This window comes from Anthonomus grandis, chromosome 5, assembly GCF_022605725.1.
Source record: "Anthonomus grandis grandis chromosome 5, icAntGran1.3, whole genome shotgun sequence".
Taxonomy (NCBI): domain Eukaryota; kingdom Metazoa; phylum Arthropoda; class Insecta; order Coleoptera; family Curculionidae; genus Anthonomus; species Anthonomus grandis.
In genome coordinates, this window is record NC_065550.1 from 3954343 (window position 1) to 3974610 (window position 20268).

The 20268-nt window shown below is 33.0% G+C and overlaps 1 protein-coding gene across 1 annotated transcript in view; it reads right to left on the bottom strand.

Moving 5' to 3' along the window:
- Nucleotides 1–12469, bottom strand: part of LOC126736819 (WD repeat-containing protein 55 homolog) — a 31586-nt gene extending 19117 nt beyond the window's left edge. The window contains exons 1-2 of the mRNA XM_050441376.1: nt 11481–12469; nt 6686–6857 (exon numbers count right to left, since the gene is read on the bottom strand). Of these exons, the coding sequence (XP_050297333.1) occupies nt 6686–6857; nt 11481–12315 (1007 nt within the window). The 5' untranslated portion in view covers nt 12316–12469. The remainder of the gene's footprint in view (nt 1–6685; nt 6858–11480) is intronic.
- Between the last annotated feature and the right edge of the window lie 7799 nt (nt 12470–20268).

Below are 20268 nucleotides of genomic sequence, written 5' to 3' on the forward strand. Positions count from 1 at the left end.
CTGTCGCCCGCTCGATCTGCATAAGATATCCTCTGTGGAAAATCACTACCCTTCCTCTTACGATTAATATATGACCAAAAATACCGAGGGTTGTTATACAAGTTATTTTCAATTTTATTTATATGTTGTTGATGACAGGTCTCATGTAACTCCTCACATTGTTTTCTTATGTTTGAAAAATAAATATATTCAGCTTGATTTTTATTTTCTTTAAATTTTTTATGAGCTAGCTTTTTGTTAATAATTAATTTACGGAGTTCAGAACTAGACCCTCACTGGAAACGTATGTAGATGTGCGATACCTCTTTAATGAAATAAATGTATCAATCAACACATAAAGTATTTCATAAAACTGATCAGTCATCTCCTCAACAGATCTTTCCAAAAATACGTCATACCAGTTGACAGAGGCTAAATAATTATTAATTGAAATATAATCCCCATTTCTAAAATCGTAAAAGTATTCGTCATATTCCAGAGACTCCAATGACTCATCTTGCAAAAGTTCAAAACATATAGCTGAATGACTCAAGCTATTATCAAAGATTTGATCTACAGCTGGGTGAACTACAAGGTTTTCAAAGTGACTAAAAACCAAGTCTAACTGAACACCGTTACTAATCAATCCAGAATTATTTTAGAAAAGGTTATAAAAGCTAAATTAATTTGTTACGCAATAAGCAAAGTAATTTTCTGGACACTCCACAATCAACCCCATACTACCCTTATTCCATTTGGCCCTAGGTAAGTTGTAGTCCCCTCCCAAGACAAAGGAACCCCTCCTGGTACTAATCATATAAAAATTCAAGAGTTCTACAATGGTCTTCATAGGCCTGCAGAGAATAATATTCTGACCTTTTAGCTTAAAAGTTACATAAACGTGATAAATATCCGAGTTTACAGAAGAGACCCCAATTACCTTAGTAGATATGTTTTTTCTCGCAGCAATCAATACCCCACCTCCCCGCGTCTTTACAGTATTCTCACCTACAACTCTATCCTGCCTAAAAATACAAAAATTAGCAATACTAATCTCGGCATCAGAAAAATCTGGAGTAAGCCATGTTTCGCTAACCAATACAACTACAGCTAACAGCTTCTTTAAAACGTTTAGTTCTCATACCACTAGTATTTACGTAATAAACAGAAACATTACATTCAGATATTTCTTAGAGACTTTTACCTTTCAACCAGATTTTGTCGGTTCGCGGAAAATTTTTGAATAATTAAAATTAATAAAACCATTTTTTGAAATCCTTTAGGTACGTGTATGGCAAATTCTTGGGTAATTTACAACAAATTTGAAGATTTGACGAACGATGCCTTTCCTGAATGTCTTTTTATGTTTACATTTTTTATTTTTGACGCAAATAGTATTGTATAATATAATATTCAGGAGTATAGGTTCAAGTTTTACTTCTTTTTAATAATTTTTCTTTAGTTTAGTTAAATATTTGTACTAATTGTTAACTTATTTGGAGCTATCGAGGAGTGCGAGCAGTTTAATGCGTAGTATTTAGAAGCGTTTGAGGAGGTGAGAGAGTTGGCTGGGGGCAACAATAAATTAAAGGTGTTCCACATAAATGTTTGAAGTATAAGGAAAAATGTTGATGAACTAAATGTGCTTATTGAATCAATTGACTCAGAAAATAGAGATATAAACATCAATCTGTTAGATGATTCTTCTTTAAAAACAAATGAAAATTTAAATTTAATGAACGAGAGCTATCAGAATTACTTCAGATTCTTCGAATTGTATAGATCATATTATATTTGTCCGCTACAGTAAACAAATTGTGCCTAAAATCTCTTCTTTTATCTATAAAACCGATATAACAGATCATTATATGACAGGTTTATTTACAGAATTGAAGTTTAACTATAAAATTACTAAGCCGGAACAAAGTAACATTTATAAAAAAATAGATTACAAAATATTAAAATGGCACCTAACTAGAGAGACTTGGGAAACTTGTACAAGTCATAGCGATACTCAGGCTGCTTATCAAGAATTTATGGCTGTCCTAAAAAATTACTTAAATTTGTCTACCAAATCTTTTATTGCTAAACAAAGATATACTAGGATTAAACCTTTTAGGATTTCTTTAGGATTAATTAAATCCATTAAACATAGGGATAGCCTAAAACAGCAACTACTAAAAAATGTTCAGTGGAACGGGAGGCGCAGTACAAGAAATATAGAAACGTATTACAAAAACTAATTAGGAAAACTAAATATAATTTACTACAAAGATAAAATTAACGAATCAGGCAGGAACTATAAATATGGGAAGTTATTATTCAATCTATAAACACAATCAATGATAAAAATTAAATAATAATAAAAGACGAAACAGGTGCGATTATAAAAAATAAAGAAAAAACATCTTTACTTTTTAACAACTTTTTTGCAAAAATGGGAGAAATAATGGCTAGCAAAATTACATTCACGAATGAAGACAACAAAAGTAACTAGGCTGTAAACCTGTAAACAAATCATTTTTTCTAAAGCCAGTCAACGAAAAAGAACTTGTATCACATATAAACAGATCTTTAAAAACAGACTCTTCTCCGGGTGAAGACGGTATAAGCGCCAAATTAATAAAATCAATTCATACCTATATTTTAAAGTCTTTAGTACGTGTAATTAATTTAACTTTTAGTACTTAAAAAATTCCTGTAGAATCGAAAATTGCTATAGTTATTCCAGTCTTCAAAAGTGGCGACCTATATCAAATGAGAAACTATAGACCAATCTCACTTCTAAGTACCTTTTCCTAACTATGCGAAAAATAGTTAAAGCCCGCCTCGTGGATTTTTTTGAATCACAAAATCTTATTTATAGTAAACAGTTTGGGTTCAGGCAAAATAACTCTGTTTTATTGGCACCGGGATATCTAAAATGCAGCAAAATAAAAAATGCATCACAATCTATATGGATTTTGCTAAAGCATTCGACACGATCTCTCACTTCTTGCTATTAAGGAAACTGGACCGTATTGGGGTGAGAGGCCGTGTGTTAGATCTTTTTAAATCATATTTGGAAAATCGTATCCAAAAAGTGCGATGTAATGATACATTAAGTAGCGGGACGGTCATTAGCACTGGAGTACCTCAAGTCACAGTCCTGGGACCAGATTTATTTTTAGTTTATGTTAATGAATTTGGACAATTGCTCAAGAATTATTCGATTATTTGCTTTGCCGATGACACTGCCGTGACATTTACAGACAACAATTGAGAAAATGTATTTTTGAAAGCTGAACAAGGTCTTAGCGTTTTACAAAAATGGATAAGTAGCAATAATATAAGTCTAAACGTTGTAAAAACTAAATTTATAGCACTTTCATTAACGGCTGCCGATCAACCCGAACAATCTGATATTAAAATTCATGCCACAACCTTTATTAAATACTACTTTTACCTGTCCAAGTATACATAAAACGAATAAAATTAAATATTTAGGCTTATATATTGAATTCGCTGGAATGAGCATGCTATCGAAACGGCGAAAAAGCTTTAAAAACTATATTACAAATTTTCCAGCTTCGAAACATTCTAAATGGAAAAACAATAAAAATAGTTTATAATTCCCTTGTAGTCTATTTTAAGATACTGTTTACTATACTGTCTTCGCGAAACTACATTGCAGATTTTAAAGGTGTGCCAAAACAAAAATCTTAAAGATAATTCTGTACAAAAATAGCCAGTATCCTACAATTAATCTTTATTCTGAATTTAATGTTTTAAACCTAAAAGGATTATTTGTAAGTACAAGTCTTTATTCCTAAAAAAATAAAACATATTTTCACTGAGCTTCATCATCATCATAGCACCCGTTCTAAAAAAAATAATGAAATGTCAGGGTCGGACCAGATTACGCTTCAAATGCTTAAACTATGCTGTCCAGTTATTATTCCGTTTCTAACGCATATTTTTAATCAAATGATTGAAACTAGCACTTTTCCCCAACAATGGAAAACAGCTACAGTCTTACCCTTGGCAAAAAATAGAGATTCTAAGAGTCACACAGACTTAAGGCCAATTAGTTTGTTGTGCGTGGTTTCTAAAATTTTTGAAAAGATAATCTACCATCAAATTTTCGATTTTTTGCAAAAAAATAATCTTTTCTATAAATATCAGTCAGGTTTTAGAAGAGGTTTTAGTACAGGTACAGCTTTGCTGGACGTTTTGGATGAAATTATCCAGTCGATAGATAAAGGAGAACAATGTGCCCTGGTGTTACTTGACTACAGCAAGGCCTTTGACACGCTGGATCCAGAACTTATGTGTGCCAAGTTACAGTATTATGGATTTAACGACCAAACCATAAAACTTTTAAGAGGTTATTTAACACAAAGATCTCAGCGAGTGATTATTAACCAGAAATTTTCGAGTGTGCTGCCTGTTTTAAGAGGTGTGCCACAAGGTTCAATATTGGGCCCGCTGCTCTTTGTAATCTATACGATGGACATGCACCGGTGTATAACCAACAAGTGTAAATTAAAGCAATTTGCTGATGATAGTCAGATTCAGTTTTTTTTTGAGAAGGAAGACTGTTTTGAAGCTGAAAGACAAATTAACCAATGTTAGATCAAATTCATGCTTATTTAAATAAAAATGGTCTAAAATTGAATCCAAAGAAGTCAGTGGTCTGTGTCCAACGTAAACGTAAAAATGATGGGCGAGGGAGTACCGGTGGTTACTGAGTACAAAAACTTGGGCATCATTCTAGATAGCAATTTGCGATTTAAATCGCATGTTGCTAAAATATGCCAGAAAGCGTACTATGCGCTGAGAAATCTTTATAAAAGCAAACATTTTATCAATTTTGCACTTTTTTTGCACAAAAAATACTTTGTGAATCACTGGTGCTCTCTCATACCAATTATGGCAACTATGTTTACGGACCTTTCATTGATTATAGGACAAAGTTTAAATGGCAAAAGATACAGAATTCTTGTGCTCGATTAATTTTCAATTTAAGAATCAGGGATCACATAAGTCACAAAATAAAAGAACTACAGTGGCTTAATATCGAAAAACGACAAAAGTTGCATTTTGCTTCCTTTCTAAATAATCTCATAACAACACAAACACCTCAGTATTTAATAGACAAACTATCATATAGAACTTCTGTACACAACTTAAATACACGGTACAGAAATCGACTGGAAATACCAAAATACCAAACAAGCCTTTTCAGAGGTTGTTTTAGCTACCTGGTCAGCAAACTTTTAAATGAAATACCATCCAGCTTGATAGGTTTGCAAAGACAAGCTTTAAAAAAAAGTGCAGACAGACTTTATTAGATTAATAACAATGCTTTTTTTTACATGATTTTTTTTTCATCTTCTTGCTTATTTCTTGTGTCTTTTAATTAGATATTACATTGAACTTCTTGCCCATTACTGTTTTGTATGCATGGATTATTGTTATTTGTTATAAGTTATGGTTTAGTTCGTTAAATTCATAATTTAATTTTTTATGATTTCATTATTTTGGATTTACCTATATATTTTTTTCTGTTTTTCTTTATAATTATTAAGATTGTGAATTTAGATACAGTTGTAATCTTTTATATTTTTGTATTCCAAACATTATCTATTATGTATACTGATCATTTATGTACTCGGTTAAAAGCAGCATTGCTGAAATTCGCCGAGTCAAAAATAAAGTCCTTTTTATTTATTTATTTATTTATTATTTAAATAAAATTATATTTTTTAACAAATCTAATTTGCAAAGAAATATATTATGTTTGCTTCCGAAAATTCTTAAGATTTTAACGCAAAATTTAAAGACAAAAATTGAGAAATTAATATTGAACTAACACAGTTTATTACACGAAATTATTATAGTTTTAAAAAGTTACTGATAAATTAATTTAAAGTGCATTTGTTAATTATTTTTGATTACCAGTTTACGTAGTTGCCATTTGTCATAAAATTATAGTCCCCTGAAAGTCGATTCACTCGTTTTGCAATTTTGTTTGAATTTTTAAATTCCTCCTAGTTAATTCTTATGCCTCCTCCGCTACACTGCTCCTTATAGTAGAATAACATATTTATTTATTTACAAAGGAAACAAAAATTATTTTTTGTCTTTATATCAATATAGCAAATGAAAAATTTTGAACACAGGCCTAATTTGTGGTCTAGTAAAATTTTTCGTTTTATTCTAATGGATTCATTATTTAATTGAGATAATATGAAAAATAAGAATCATTAATTTTTGTTAAAATAACTATAGTTAGTACTATGAATTATATTATAACTTTAAGTTGTGTCTATAGGATTGTGTGTATTTGTGAAAGTGAAAATTTTTGTAATAAGCTTAAAAAACATTTATTTATTATTTTTGTATAGAAAACGTTTTATTTTTTGTTAATTTTTCGTTTAGAAATGATAAAAAAAGCGTTGGGTTTTTATACGGCATATTTATCGCCAAAGGTACCACACTCAGCGATGGCGCATGAACCTAACTATACTATTACTTTAACCGAAAAATAAATATCCTAGCTTTAACGGATTGTCGAATGTTTTGAGAGCCACCGGTGCGTCACGCCGACCTGTATAAATAAATGAGTATGTACCACCCACGTCGTCTCGAACGTGTTAAGTTAGATTTACCGGTCTATAATTGATACCTTCTATAGAGAAAATAGATTCAATTTAATACATACCTGTGAGGAAAAAGATGTGTAGCTCTAAGATTACCATCCTCCTGGCCAGTCACGACAATATTTTCCGTAATCGGAATCAAGGCATTGATTGATTCTTTTGGGCCAGGAAATGCATCACTATGAAGCCCAAATTCACCCCAATTAAATAGGTATTGCACACCTTTTGAAGAACCTGTAATGATGAAAATTCATGATACGTTTTGATATTTAACAAAAACCAATATTTAATGCTCATTATTATTAATAATTTAACTCTTCTGCACTTCTCGTAATTTTTAAAATTTACAAGAGAAACCATCACATAGAACAAAAAAAAAATGCGAAAATAAGAACGGAAAACATCTTCAAAGGGTTGAAGAGTCAGGGATGTGTCTGGTGAATGAAGATTGTTTGAAAATTATGTAAATCTCATCTACAATTTTGATTTGTCAATTGTTTTGTTTGAATCTAAGCATAAATTTTAAAATTCTAAGGCTTTGATTGACTATAACTTCTAACATGAAATTTCTAGATATACTTGATCATTTAACACAATAACTACTACCTAAATAGCAGTTACGTTATAGTATCCCAGTATGGTTAATGCTTAAACCAGCTGTCAGACTTGTATTCCATAATTTTTTGAAGGTAGGTTTTTTTTTGCAGAAGAAAGTAATTTTTGGGTTTTCATTACTTTTGTCATTGACGAAAATTGAGATTTCATGATCAACGCGGTTGCAAAAACTAAGAAACAGTTAATTAAAAATGGTTTAGTTGATTGACAACTTTTAAAGAAAAACCACTATTAAAAAAAATTGAGAATTCTAATAACTTAAGTCAGCAATTGTCCCAAAAGCCTGGGAAAACATGACCTGAGTATCAGAAAGGTTTGACTGGTCCAGAATCTCAGGAGACACAGAATTGAAGACCTTGGTTAAGTCAAAGAATGTTGCATGACAAAGATATTTAATCTCCAATGATGACTGAATGTACTCAACAAGTAAGCCGATAGCATCAGTAGTGGACAAACCAGTCCTAAAACCAAATTGATTGCTAATGTAAAGTACCCTAGCATCCAAACTCATGGTTTTTAACATCTCCCCATTTGTACTTTTTAAAACTGTCCTTTTTATATGTCTGTCCTCAAAGCATGGTATATGTAATGTATGAAAAACATTTTTACCTTTGTTCAAAAATAAAAGGTTCAAATCTGTGGCTAAAAAAATAATATTTGATGTTAGTTATTTATTCCAGATATTTCATCCCGGTGCTCACCTTATTTTAACTTGACATTATGGATGGGAAGTGGTTGACAGATCAATTTGTGGTGAAAATTATAAAAAAATTAAATTTTATGTAGATGCTTAAAAAAATATTTTGCAAGAAACAATCAATTGACTTTTGATTACTAATGACAAATGGAACTTGACTAATATGTTTGTGAAAATTCTGGTTATATGTGTTGTAATAGTGGATATAAACTTATGACAGTATTTGTATACACAAGGAGTTATTATTTGTAGAATGAACAAAAATATAAAATCTTTTCATTTATAAAAAAAAAAGTCTGGAATGATCCCAACTTCTGGCCCCCAAGTATATTTATATTAAATTTATTATAGCATAATTATATTATACCTTAATGTAGAACCTATACATATTAAGTCAAAATAAATCTGAATCATACAGACACTTTTTGGAAAGAGAAACTATGTCAATAAACACCCCCAGAACTTTACATTTAGAATGACACTCTAAATAATTTATCTGTTTTGGTGACATTCAGAACAACAATATTAGAATTACATGAAGAACAAAGGCTTCTGCCATGATGGTGTGCTTAAGATTTAAAAGATTGTCTATTATACTGTTTAAGATTCTATACAAAGTGTTTCACTTATTTTGTAATTGGTTCTTACTGTTGAATAATAAATAAATAAATAAATAGATTTAAATAAATTAAGGATTGTGAGGTAACAAATCTCAGCAGTGAATGCAGAAAACCTAAAAAAAAAGGGAAATAATTCCTAACTCTGCCGCTAGGGGGAGTAACTGGTATGGTCAAGAAATGTATATATAAGAGTATTTATAATTTTTAACAAATCACTACAATACAATACTGTTCCAATTTTTAAGGTGGGAGATAGAGAAGATATTGGCCATAACAGAGGGATCAAAAAACAGCCAGATATACCAAAATTGTTGGATGAATTAGTTCATGATCAACTTGGTTTGGGTTTTAGTAAATTGTCTTTGAAATAGTTGGACAGAATGCCAATGGGTTGTAGATAAAGGGTTAAAGAAAATATGTATCGACCATGATCTGGTATTTCTCAAGCTAAATACTGTGCATTTCTCCCTTTGAACTTATTTTGCTAACGCCATAGAGCAGTGGATTATATCTTGCAAGTATCTGAGGTGTGCAGATGACATTTATTTATTTATTACTATTAATATTTACATAAACATTCTAAGATAACACACAATAGCTATACATACTATATAATACTATTAAGTATTTAGAAAATGTAAACTAAGAAAACAGCATGTGCACATTTCTTAAATTTTTAAAAATAACTGCAAAAAAAATCAAGACTATCTGCATACCTGTTAATAATTGGAGAAATCTTGCTGTACACATTGATAAGTTAGAACAAATTCAGAGGCAATTCATATATACACTTTTTACAATTTTAAATTTGGTAATCAACATCAATATCTGGATATATGTATGTTATCTCAGAGAAGAAAAATTAATGAAGTCTGTTTTATCTATTAGTTTATTAATGGTTTAATTGACTGCCCAGCTTGCAGTCAGTACTATAAAAGGCATCATAAACTAAAATGCTTTTAGTGGCATTCATTAATTTGCTGGAAAACATACCTGTCATTTTGTCATTTCACACCCTCATATTCAGAAGCTCTTTGACACTTATTGGTGGCTGGCAATATATTGGAATTAGGTTGTGTTTGTATCTGGTATTAGTGGTATTGTGGTTGGGCACATTATATATTAAAAACTTGTCTTTTTCTATTTTTATAAAAATAAGGCAGTCGAAAATGTACTATAGTCGGATTACCGAACAGATAGAGTAAACGATGTGCGCGAAATATAGGCCCGCCCATCGATGCAACCTTGGCAGATTTAGATGAGGAGAATTATGCCTACTTATTTTAAATTATTTTAACATACAGCTTTACTTTGTAAGCAGATTTTTTTAAAGTATAATACGATCGCCTGTAAAATGGGTCCAAACCGATTTTGAGGTTGTGCCAGGTAATGATATAATAATCCCTTTTAAGTATTTTGTTATGCAAAGTTATGTTAATAATTGGCCAGGTTCATCAGAACCGAGCGCTACCTGAGCGCTGGAAGTTTTGCCTATAATAGTAAGGACTCATAAAAATTGTCATACCTGAGCAACAATCAAGCTCTCAGGGAGCGCTTTTTTCAAATGAACCCGGCCATTATAAAATATAATTTTATGATCATAATCTGGTTTTGAGAATTACTTAAGTAGCTTTTATCTTTTTTTTAATATGTGTTTTAAAATGAAAGAAGGAATAACAAGTTAGGGGCTGCACTGGTAGGCCTGTGAGATTTAAATTTATAGATTGAATATAAGTATATATTTGTTCCTTATTTAAAAATGGAACAAATACTACATTTATTTTAATAAATTTTTTACACATTACATTTATAATTATGTAAAAAATTTAAATTATTTTTTACCTAGGTAACATTATTTAAAAAAACAACATTTTTGTTTTTCTTTTTGATGAATGGAAAATCCAATATATCAGACAAGTTTTATTTTAAAAAAGTTTATTGTAAATGTATTTACACTATATTAAACTAATTTATAAAACATATTCATGGATATTTGAATTCATAAAATTCAACCAAAATGATCTAAAGCCGCTCGACTAATAATATTAAATAAAACCCCAAGTCATGAACCCTACTGTATAAAAATGTATAGTATCAATATTATGAAATCCTTAAAAATCAATCTACAGTCAGCCTTTTTGAGAAGCAATTAAACATTTGCAGTTGAGTACCATGGAGTAAATTATGAAATGAATAATCCATTAGGTTGTTCATTAATTGTTTTTAATTGACATTTATCTGTTGATCATCAAGGAGGCTTACTCAACATATTTAAAAGCAATGTTAGCATGCATGTATTAGAGCAGGATGGAGGAAATAATTGTTTGTTTGTTCGTATGTTACAAGTTTGTTTTGTTGTTTGAATTTTGTATTTTATATTTAATGTTATTTGCCATTTTCTACGATCAAGTATTTAGATCCTTTATGTAAAATTTTCAATGGGATTTTCCTTTCATTGATAAATAAATAAATGAGCTCAACAGAATGTGAGAAACTTGATCTCAAATCTTCATCTAACTTAAGAAAAGAATGTTTGAAGATAATAATCACTATATCATTAATTTTTCTTAGATAGCATTATCTGAAAAATAGCCATTTTTTTTTTCTCAAAAAGTTTAAAAGAAATAGCATAATGATTACACCAAAAGTTACTATTATACAAATCAATTGTTTTCAAAGTTCAGCACTCAAAAAGGCCATGGAAACAAAATTGATCAAAACTCTAAAAGATAAAACCAGAAAAAAGCAAAAATAACCAGATTCTCATAACCATCTACAAAATGATAAAAGAGGCCAAAAATGGTCATCCAGCAGTTCAAATTTGTAAACATCAGAATAGTTTATTTTGGATAAGAAGACTAATAATATTATAGATATGGTGAAATCATCTAATTGATGATAACAAATGATAATTAATAGACATACCTGCAAGAACTTTGCTTTCAGATCTAAACAACCCTAAGCAAGTCAATTCATCATCATACTCCTCACTTTGCATGAAGACACTTCTCTTTTCCAAATCTATGGTGGTCAAAGAACCATCTCCGCTAGAGCACACCAAATATTTATGGGATTCATTAGTAATCATATCTGTAATATAATCTTCATTTTTCTTGGTTTTATATATTGGTTTGTCTCCATTTTGCCTCTGATCCCAGAGTTTGATTGTTCCGTCATCATCTCCAGTAGCAAAACAGTGTTCATCAATAACAGTCAAACAATTTAGAGAGTCATCATGTGCCTTCTCATAAAACCGAACTAGTTTTCCAGTGTCTACATCACTCAACATGATTGCCTTATCTTTGGAAACAGAAAAAAGAATTTTGCCATCATGACTAAACTCAATATCTCTGCAAGTTTTCGAATGAAGTTCAAGAGTATTAAGCACACTGTTTCCTTCCAAGCTGTATTTATACAAAAGAACATCCCCAATAATATTAGCAACTGCCAAAATATCATGCACTGGATGAAAACAAATATCAGTAATAAAGTCTTCACATGTAATAGTGGGCGGGTGGTCATTTTTCTTCTCACATTCTCTCTTTATTGCCTTGATAACTTCATCCTCAGATTCTTCTGAGTTGTCTTCAGTTTCATCTTTGGTAGTATTAAGTGTTTCTGTTGCAGTCGCGTTCTCAGGTTCAGAATCAGAGCTCATGCTCACGTCGCTATCTCCCTCACTATCAGAGGAAATATCGGAATCTGAGTCTGTATCCATAGTGTACAGTTCAGAAAGGCTTTGGTTTTTCTTTTTACACATATTGAAACGAGACTTCCCTTAATGGCTTAAAGCAAATAATATAGTCGAAAACTAGATATTCTGTATTCTATAATTTGCACAAAAATATTTGCTACTTATTATATTGGTGTCTGTGTTTATTTGATCAGGTTTGGGTTTAGGAATTTAGAGGTTAAGTTTCATAAATTTAAGGTTAAGGCAGCTTCTCTTCTTCTTAACGTTCAAATTTTACTAGGAGCCTTTGTCCTGTAGCAACCAAGTAGGGAATGAGAAACCACGAAAATGTTGCCTAGATCCCTATAGAAGTTTTCTTTTCTAAAAAGTTTACTTACATTTCTTATAAAAAATTAAATACCTATAACTATATTATCTACATTGCCTAAAGTTTTGCAGCAGTGCGTCATGAAAGTATTGTCACCCCCTTCCAAAGAAACCTACAGGGTGACAATTTGAAAACTTCTAATCCTTAACCCTCTAATGCATAAATTTATTTCTGCATTAAAGAAGTTATTTTTGTATATTTTGTTATTTAAAACATAAATCTAATAATATAAACTTACTTAGACGCAGTGGCGGCTCGTAGTAAAAATTTTAGGGTGTTCTGCAATTATTATTAGCAAAAAAATAACTTAATTATTTTTATACTCGTATATTACTTATATTTCACCTACTACCTATTTTTTATAAATTAAGTCTATTCTTCGTGTTTTCCTGGTGGCAAACTTTGTTATAACTTTTTTATTAAAATTGTTAATTTTAGAGATAAACTTTTTTTCAATAGATAGCATGGAAAGTGCTGTTAAACGATCTTCGGTCATTGAATTTCTAAGAAATGTTTTGACTCTTTTTAATGTTGAAAAACATCTCTCCGCCTCTGATGTCGTCATGGGAGTAGTTACCACAATTTCCAATAATTTTTTTGTCTCCTTCAACGTATCTCCTAGATTGTTGGTTACTAAAAATTTTAGAAGAGGTGGTGCGCCATTTAATGTCCTGCAATCATTTCTTGAATATAGAACAGATAGTTCAGTTCGTAAACGTTCTTTATCAAGCATTGGATAAACGGTACATACGGAAGTAAGCTTATCTTCAGGAAATTTGCCACAATATCATCTGTAAACACGCGCATTCTTACGCTCCGCGAATTTGCTTTATTTTACACGATTAGAAAGAGGTAGACTTCAGATTCTTATATATTTTCTGCTTCTTGGCATTGTCTTTGCAATATTCTGTTCTGGTACTGCTGGTGATTGGTGGTTCGTGAGTAATTGTGATTTTCAGTGGAAACAATAGAAATTCTCAGATAACAATACGTTTTTTTTGTGCGTCTATGAGAATCAATACCTGAACATTCTTGGTATTTATTTTGCCGCTCTGCTTAAGCCAACGAGTTTGAAGAATTGGATTTGTTGACTTTTAATAATAATTTCCAAGTCAACGTGTTTTCGGATTTGGAGTTTTTGGAAGCCTGTTAAATTGCTATTTTGATCTATATCATGGCTTGCGGAAGGTGTGGTGCAAGTCTAACAGATAGAGAGGTAAAATATAAGATTGTTTGCGACTTCTGTAGTGTCGTGCATTGCTTATCATGTTCAAAATTTACTACATCAGAGGCTCAGGTCACTCAAATGAAGACTAGAGTCATGTGTTTTGTGTGTTCTGTGTGCAAACCCAGCTTGCGGATAACCAGCACGGATAACAGCTCCCCAACAAATGCTGCTATTTTTCTGGAAGCTCAAATGAAATCCTTTCAAAACACAATCACCAACCAAATTTCTTGTGGTTTTTATGATGCTAATATTGCATTCCAGGAGAGACTTATGAGATTGGTCGAGAAAGGAATCGGAGGAAAGAGCGTTTCCGCCTCAAACAGTGATTCTGAATTGTTAAAACTACTACAAGCAAAAAATGAAGCGCTAGAGGCCAGGTTGACAACACTGGAAGAGGATTTAAACATGCTCAAGGATCTTATTCCATCAAAGTCATCCTGCCCCCCAACTAATATAACTAATATAACTTCTCTAACATCTTTGTCTCCGGACAATACTGTGTCTTTGCCGATAGAAACAGAAACAGTAGCCCATACCTACGCAAAAAGGGTAGATCCAATCAGATCAAGGCCTAGTAGCTCTTCAATGGCTGGCGCCAATTCTGAAGCAAAATCACAGAATAGGTCGACACCACAATCAATCCATTGAACTAACCCTGGCAGACAAACAGTCATCATTAGGACTTCTTCTGAAGCTTCTTCACTATCTGCAGCTGATAGACGTCAGTGGTTGTATTTGGGCAGATGCAATCCGGACACTACTGAGCAGCAGATTCTAAATTACCTTGAGAAGCAACTAAACATCTCAGATGTTAAATGTGCCATATTGGATAAGAATGAGGATGTTGTATCCTTTAGGATAGGGGTAAAAGAGTCCCTACTGAAGGGACTACTTGACCCGAACCTCTGGCCAGCCGGTATAGCGGTCAAGGAATTTCGTCCCAGGCGCACTCAGGGCCGAGGGGCGAATTTTCAGTTAGACCCAACACTGTCTCAGCGCCCACAGTAGACGATGTATCGTTCTTTTATCAGAACGTGAGGGGCTTAAAAACTAAACTAAAGGGATTTCTCTGTGCGGCCCAAGCAGAAGACTACCACATTCTTGCCCTAACTGAAACTTGGCTGGATTCTACAGTCAACGACGGTGAATTCCTTAGCTCCAACTACTGTGTGTATAGAACGGACCGCAACACTAGTAACAGTTCAAAAAGTAGAGGCGGGGGTGTGCTCCTAGCAGTGAGCAACACCCTAAAATCCCATCGTTTGCCAACTGCTGACAATTCACTTGAAGAAATCTGGATCTCTGTGCGTCTTGGTGATGGCGAGGATTATTGCATTGGCTGCATTTATGTTCCTCAATCCATGGATCTATCTGTGTATGCAGCGCATTGTGCCTCTGTTACCAAAGCTTGCGAGAGCTTTAATAATGTTCTTATTGTTGGTGACTTTAACCTTTCTAATATTTCATGGTTACCTAGTGATGATCATTATGGCTTAACCCCAAATAATGTTACATCTGATAAAGAAAATCTTTTATGTGACACATTCACTTTTCTAGGTTTAATGCAGCTCAATGCAGTGGTAAATGATCATGGAACAATTCTTGACCTTTGCTTTACAACTTTTCATTCCACTTTAACAACTAAATGTAATGGTTTAGTCGGGTCAGATCCTTACCATCCTGCTCTTGAGCTGCAACTACCCAATAGTAAGTCCAATTACCTGGAACTAACTATAACTTATTTTTACAACTTTAATCAAGCAGATTTTGTGTCTATAAATAACTACTTTTCTACATACAACTGGATGTCAATAATTGTTAATGATAAGAAACATTATCCACCATGGTTTTCTAGAGAACTAAAAAATCTAGTTATTCAGAAAAAAATAGCACATAGAAGGTACAGACAGTCAGAATCAAATACTGATTACTTAAGTTTTAGTGTTCTGCGCTCAGAATGCCGTTCATTATCTAGTGAATGCTACAGACATTACATTGAAAGAGCCGAAAATGCAATAGAGAACGATAGCAAGACCTTTTGGAAATTTGTAAGACTTCAGTCCAATCAAAGCGATTCTACCGTTCCAGATGAGATGTTCCTTCATGATCTCAGGGCCGATACTGGTATTTCTATTGCAAATCTCTTTGCCACCCACTTTTTATCTGTATTTAACAAGAATACTAACCCTTCTAATGCCTCTGACGGTCTCGATACCTCATGTAAATTTAACCATATCAACCACGTGTTCCTTAGTGCTACTACAATTGAAACAGCATTAGCTAAACTGGACAGCAGAAAGGGAGCGGGTCCCGATGGAATTCCAAACAGGCTTTTGAAAGAATGCAGCCATTCCCTTTTCCTTCCACTTTTTCATATTTTCAATTTGTCCCTAACTTCTGGAACTTTTCCAGAGAACTGGAAGCTATCTCATGTATGTCCTATTTATAAATCTGGGAATAAGAGTGACATAACTAACTATCGTCCCATTAGTATCCTCTCTGCAATTCCTAAGCTGTTCGAGCACTGTGTAGAGGTGGTTCTATCTGGCACATTTCAGGAAATAATTGGAGATCAGCAGCATGGATTCGCCAGAGGTCGTTCTGTGGATACAAACTTGTTTGTTTTTAGCAACTATATCTTCAAATCTTTTGCCGACGGTAATGAAACACATGCGATATACACGGACTTTAGTAAGGCCTTCGATAGGGTCAACCATAATATTCCTTTATCTCATATTTCAGATCTCGGCATCAGCGGATCTCTTTTACTTTGGATCAAGTCTTATCTGATGGATAGAGAGCAGCGTGTTAAAATTGGTGGTTTTTTGTCCAACCCATTTTTGACAAATTCAGGGGTCCCTCAGGGCTCCCATTTGGGAGCATTGTTATTCAGTCTCTTTATCAATCACCTCGGCTCCCTACTGGAGTCTGAGTTTTTGCTCTTCGCTGATGATTTGAAAATTTTTCGGCGGATTTCCTCCTCTCAGGATCAGTTGGTGCTTCAGAGAGATATAAACAGAGTGTTTTCCTGGTGTAAGTCGAATGAAATGTCATTGAATGTTAAGAAATGTGGGTTTATGAGGTTTACTCGTTTAAGGGTCTCCCCTCCTTGTCAATATGTTATTGATGGTATCCCCTTGAAGGAGCTTGACTCAGTCAAGGATTTGGGTGTCTTTCTGGACCCGAGTCTTACTTTCTCCCACCACTTCGAAAAAACTGTAAATAGAGCTAATAAACTGCTTGGTTTTATCAAAAGATCTTGCAAAGACTTTACTAATGTGTCAGCATTGAAGACACTATATATTTGCCTGGTGAGATCTCTTCTCGAATTCTCCAATATTGTTTGGTCACCTCATTTTCTGATTCACATTGAGAGGCTTGAAAATATCCAGCACAAGTTTATCAGGTTTGCCAGATATACTCTTATGAAGTCAGGCCTGGATCTTACCTGTTCAGAGACCATGTCCTACCTGAGCATAAACTCCTTATCAAGTAGAAGGCAGTTCTTTGATGTTTGCTTTGCATTTAAGGTTCTGAATGGTATTGTTAGAAGTCCGGAATGTCTGTGCCTTTTCTCTTTGCATGTATCTTCTTACACAACACGAGGTCAGGCGCTTCTCCACATTCCCTTTTGCAGAACATCCTATCTACTAAACAGTCCTATAAATAGAATAGCTTCTACAGTGAATAGATTTGCAAAAGATCTTGATTTTTTCAGTACATCTTTAAATAAATTTAAGTCGTCAGCTAGGGCAACTATCTTGGGATAGTGCCCTACTCCCACTCTTTGGATTATGTTTAGTACAGTATTGTTTATTAGTATTATAGTTTTTACTTAAGACTACTGTTAATTATTAATAAGTACTTGAAATGTTATATACGTTGATGAATAAATAAATATATAAATAAAAAATATTCTCCAAAGCATTCGGAAAAGAAAAGTGATGCAACTACTAGATGTTCTTTAAATTGAAATCTTTTTTTTGCGCAATTTATAATAATATCAACTTCTAAAGCAGAAATCCGGTGATCAAATTGGCTGTTATTTGGGCGTTTTCGTTTGTTTTCTGGTAGCTCATCGCTAATTATATTTGTTGCCTCACTAATAATGTTATCAATATTATTTCGAACTTCAATGATACTGCGTTCAAAATTTTCAACAGCGTTTCTTACTAGAGTAGGTTCGATTTTTCTTTGTTGTAATTGATTGAATAGGATATCTACGTGGGGCATTACATGATGGAAAAAAGTCAGCCAAAAATTGAAAATAGGATCATTCAATACACGCCGAATAGAAGCGGCCGCACTACAAACTGTGTTATTGGAAAATTGATCTTCTATTTCATACATACAATCAATGAGAGAGGCTCTATTTTCATACACAACATTAATGGTTCGTATATTAAAATTACATCGGGTGTTAGAGCCATGAGGGATTCTTTTGTTCACAATTTTATTCAATACTTCTACTCGTTGTGGTGAATTATTAAAAAATCCCGAAATGTCTTGTAAATTTCCAAAAAATACACGTACTTGCCTATTTGCAGAGGCAGCTTTAGACATAATCAAGTTTAACTGGTGGGCATAGCAGTGTACATAGTGAGCAAAAGGATACTTTTTTTTATTATTGCTTAAACGCCTGCAGTGTGGCCACTCATCACTGCTGCTCCATCGTAGCTTTGGGCAATCAGTTTGTTAGGTGAATTTGGAATTAAAGGCTCAATAACAGTTAGAATTGCTTTACTAAGTGTTTCTGCATCACATTTTGCAGGAATTAAGTAGTTCCAAAATCGTTCAATTGGTTCACCATCGCAAACATATCTAAAAATAACAACCATTTGAGACTTTGCAGCAACGTCCGTTGTTTCATCCGCCATGATTGCCAGAAATGGCGAATGATTAATTTCTTCAATTATTTGTTCATGACAGACTTCAAGCATACACTGTAATAAATTATTCTGTATTTCTTTGGAGGTGCCTTTAAATACGGAAGAAATCTTTATATGATCACTTAGAGTTGCGTCTAATTCAGCAGAAAAGTTGATCAACCCACGAAATATCCCCGGATTCTCAGAAACATCACTTTCGTCATGTCCCCGAAGAGCCAGTTCAAATGCTCCACAAAATTTAATACAATTTATAATTTTTGGATAAAATGTATCTATTTTTTGAGACATTTTCATTATGTTTTTGTATATTTAACCAATACGCAGAATCTAATTGTATCATTATATTAGTTGATCCTAATAACGCCAATTCCATACAATTATGAAGATGGCTTTTTGAGTTTTCATGCCTTTTTATTTTCAAACTCAAATGTTCTAAATCGGTGATCCCTATTTCCGTCCAAGCTTTATCGCCACCAAAAAGTAGGCAGGGAAAACAGTATAAAGAATTCTTTTTGTTACAGCCACACATCCATTTTTTAAATAAATGTCTTTATTAAATTTACGCGTATAACTTTTTCCTCTACTTACACCAGCTTTTTCAATAATAATGTCTGGCAATGGTCTACCTTTTGCTTTTAACTCAAGTTTTTCTTCATAAGAATGTTGAGAAAATCTCTTTACATTAATTAAATTAAACTCCACTTCCATAGTTAATAAATAATTATTATTATATTATTATTATCAATTCAACAAAAACAAAATCCGTACACGAACAAAATACAAAATCACACACACCGTATTGTTTTTAAGTTCAACTCGCCGCGCCGCGCCGAAACTACCCAAAAACTGTCAAACCGCGAAAAAAAATCCCGATCTCAAGTCTCAAATTGTATGGATATTATGATTGTATGGATAGACACGGGGTGGCGGAGAACAGCGCGGGTGTGCGAAGGAGCGCGTAGAGCACGATCGTGTGGACCAGATGATTATTTCGAATCGTTGACCGGGACGACGGTACTTTACTTTACTCGGCTGCTGTTGACTCGCTGATACACTGGAGGTGCTGGCGCTTCGGCTGTGATGACGCGAGAGGGTTTGCGTTTTGTTTAATTGATAAAATAGGTGTAAAAAATATGCGGGACGGAGATTTTTTCTTTTTTTTTGGGTTTTGGTTTATAGATCATATTTTTAATAGATTATTTAATTTTCTTTGGAGCTCTGCAGCACTGCAACACACATAGACCAGCCGCCACTGCTTAGACGTCTCTTTCATCCCCTAGCTGTCCGATAAAAACGGGACGCCTTGAGGCGGACCGGTGCATTACCGCTATATTGTGTTATAAAATAATATAGAAAAATGCTTTTATTTTTTATTATGAAAATCAAAGAAACAGGATTTGGTTGGAAAGTTACATAAACTTAAATTACATTTTAGACAAAATGCTTGAGTTTCTGACGTACATTTTGGAAATTTACACTGTTTTTTACTTGATCGATCACGGAATATGCACCAATGTCCTACTTGATCCAATCGA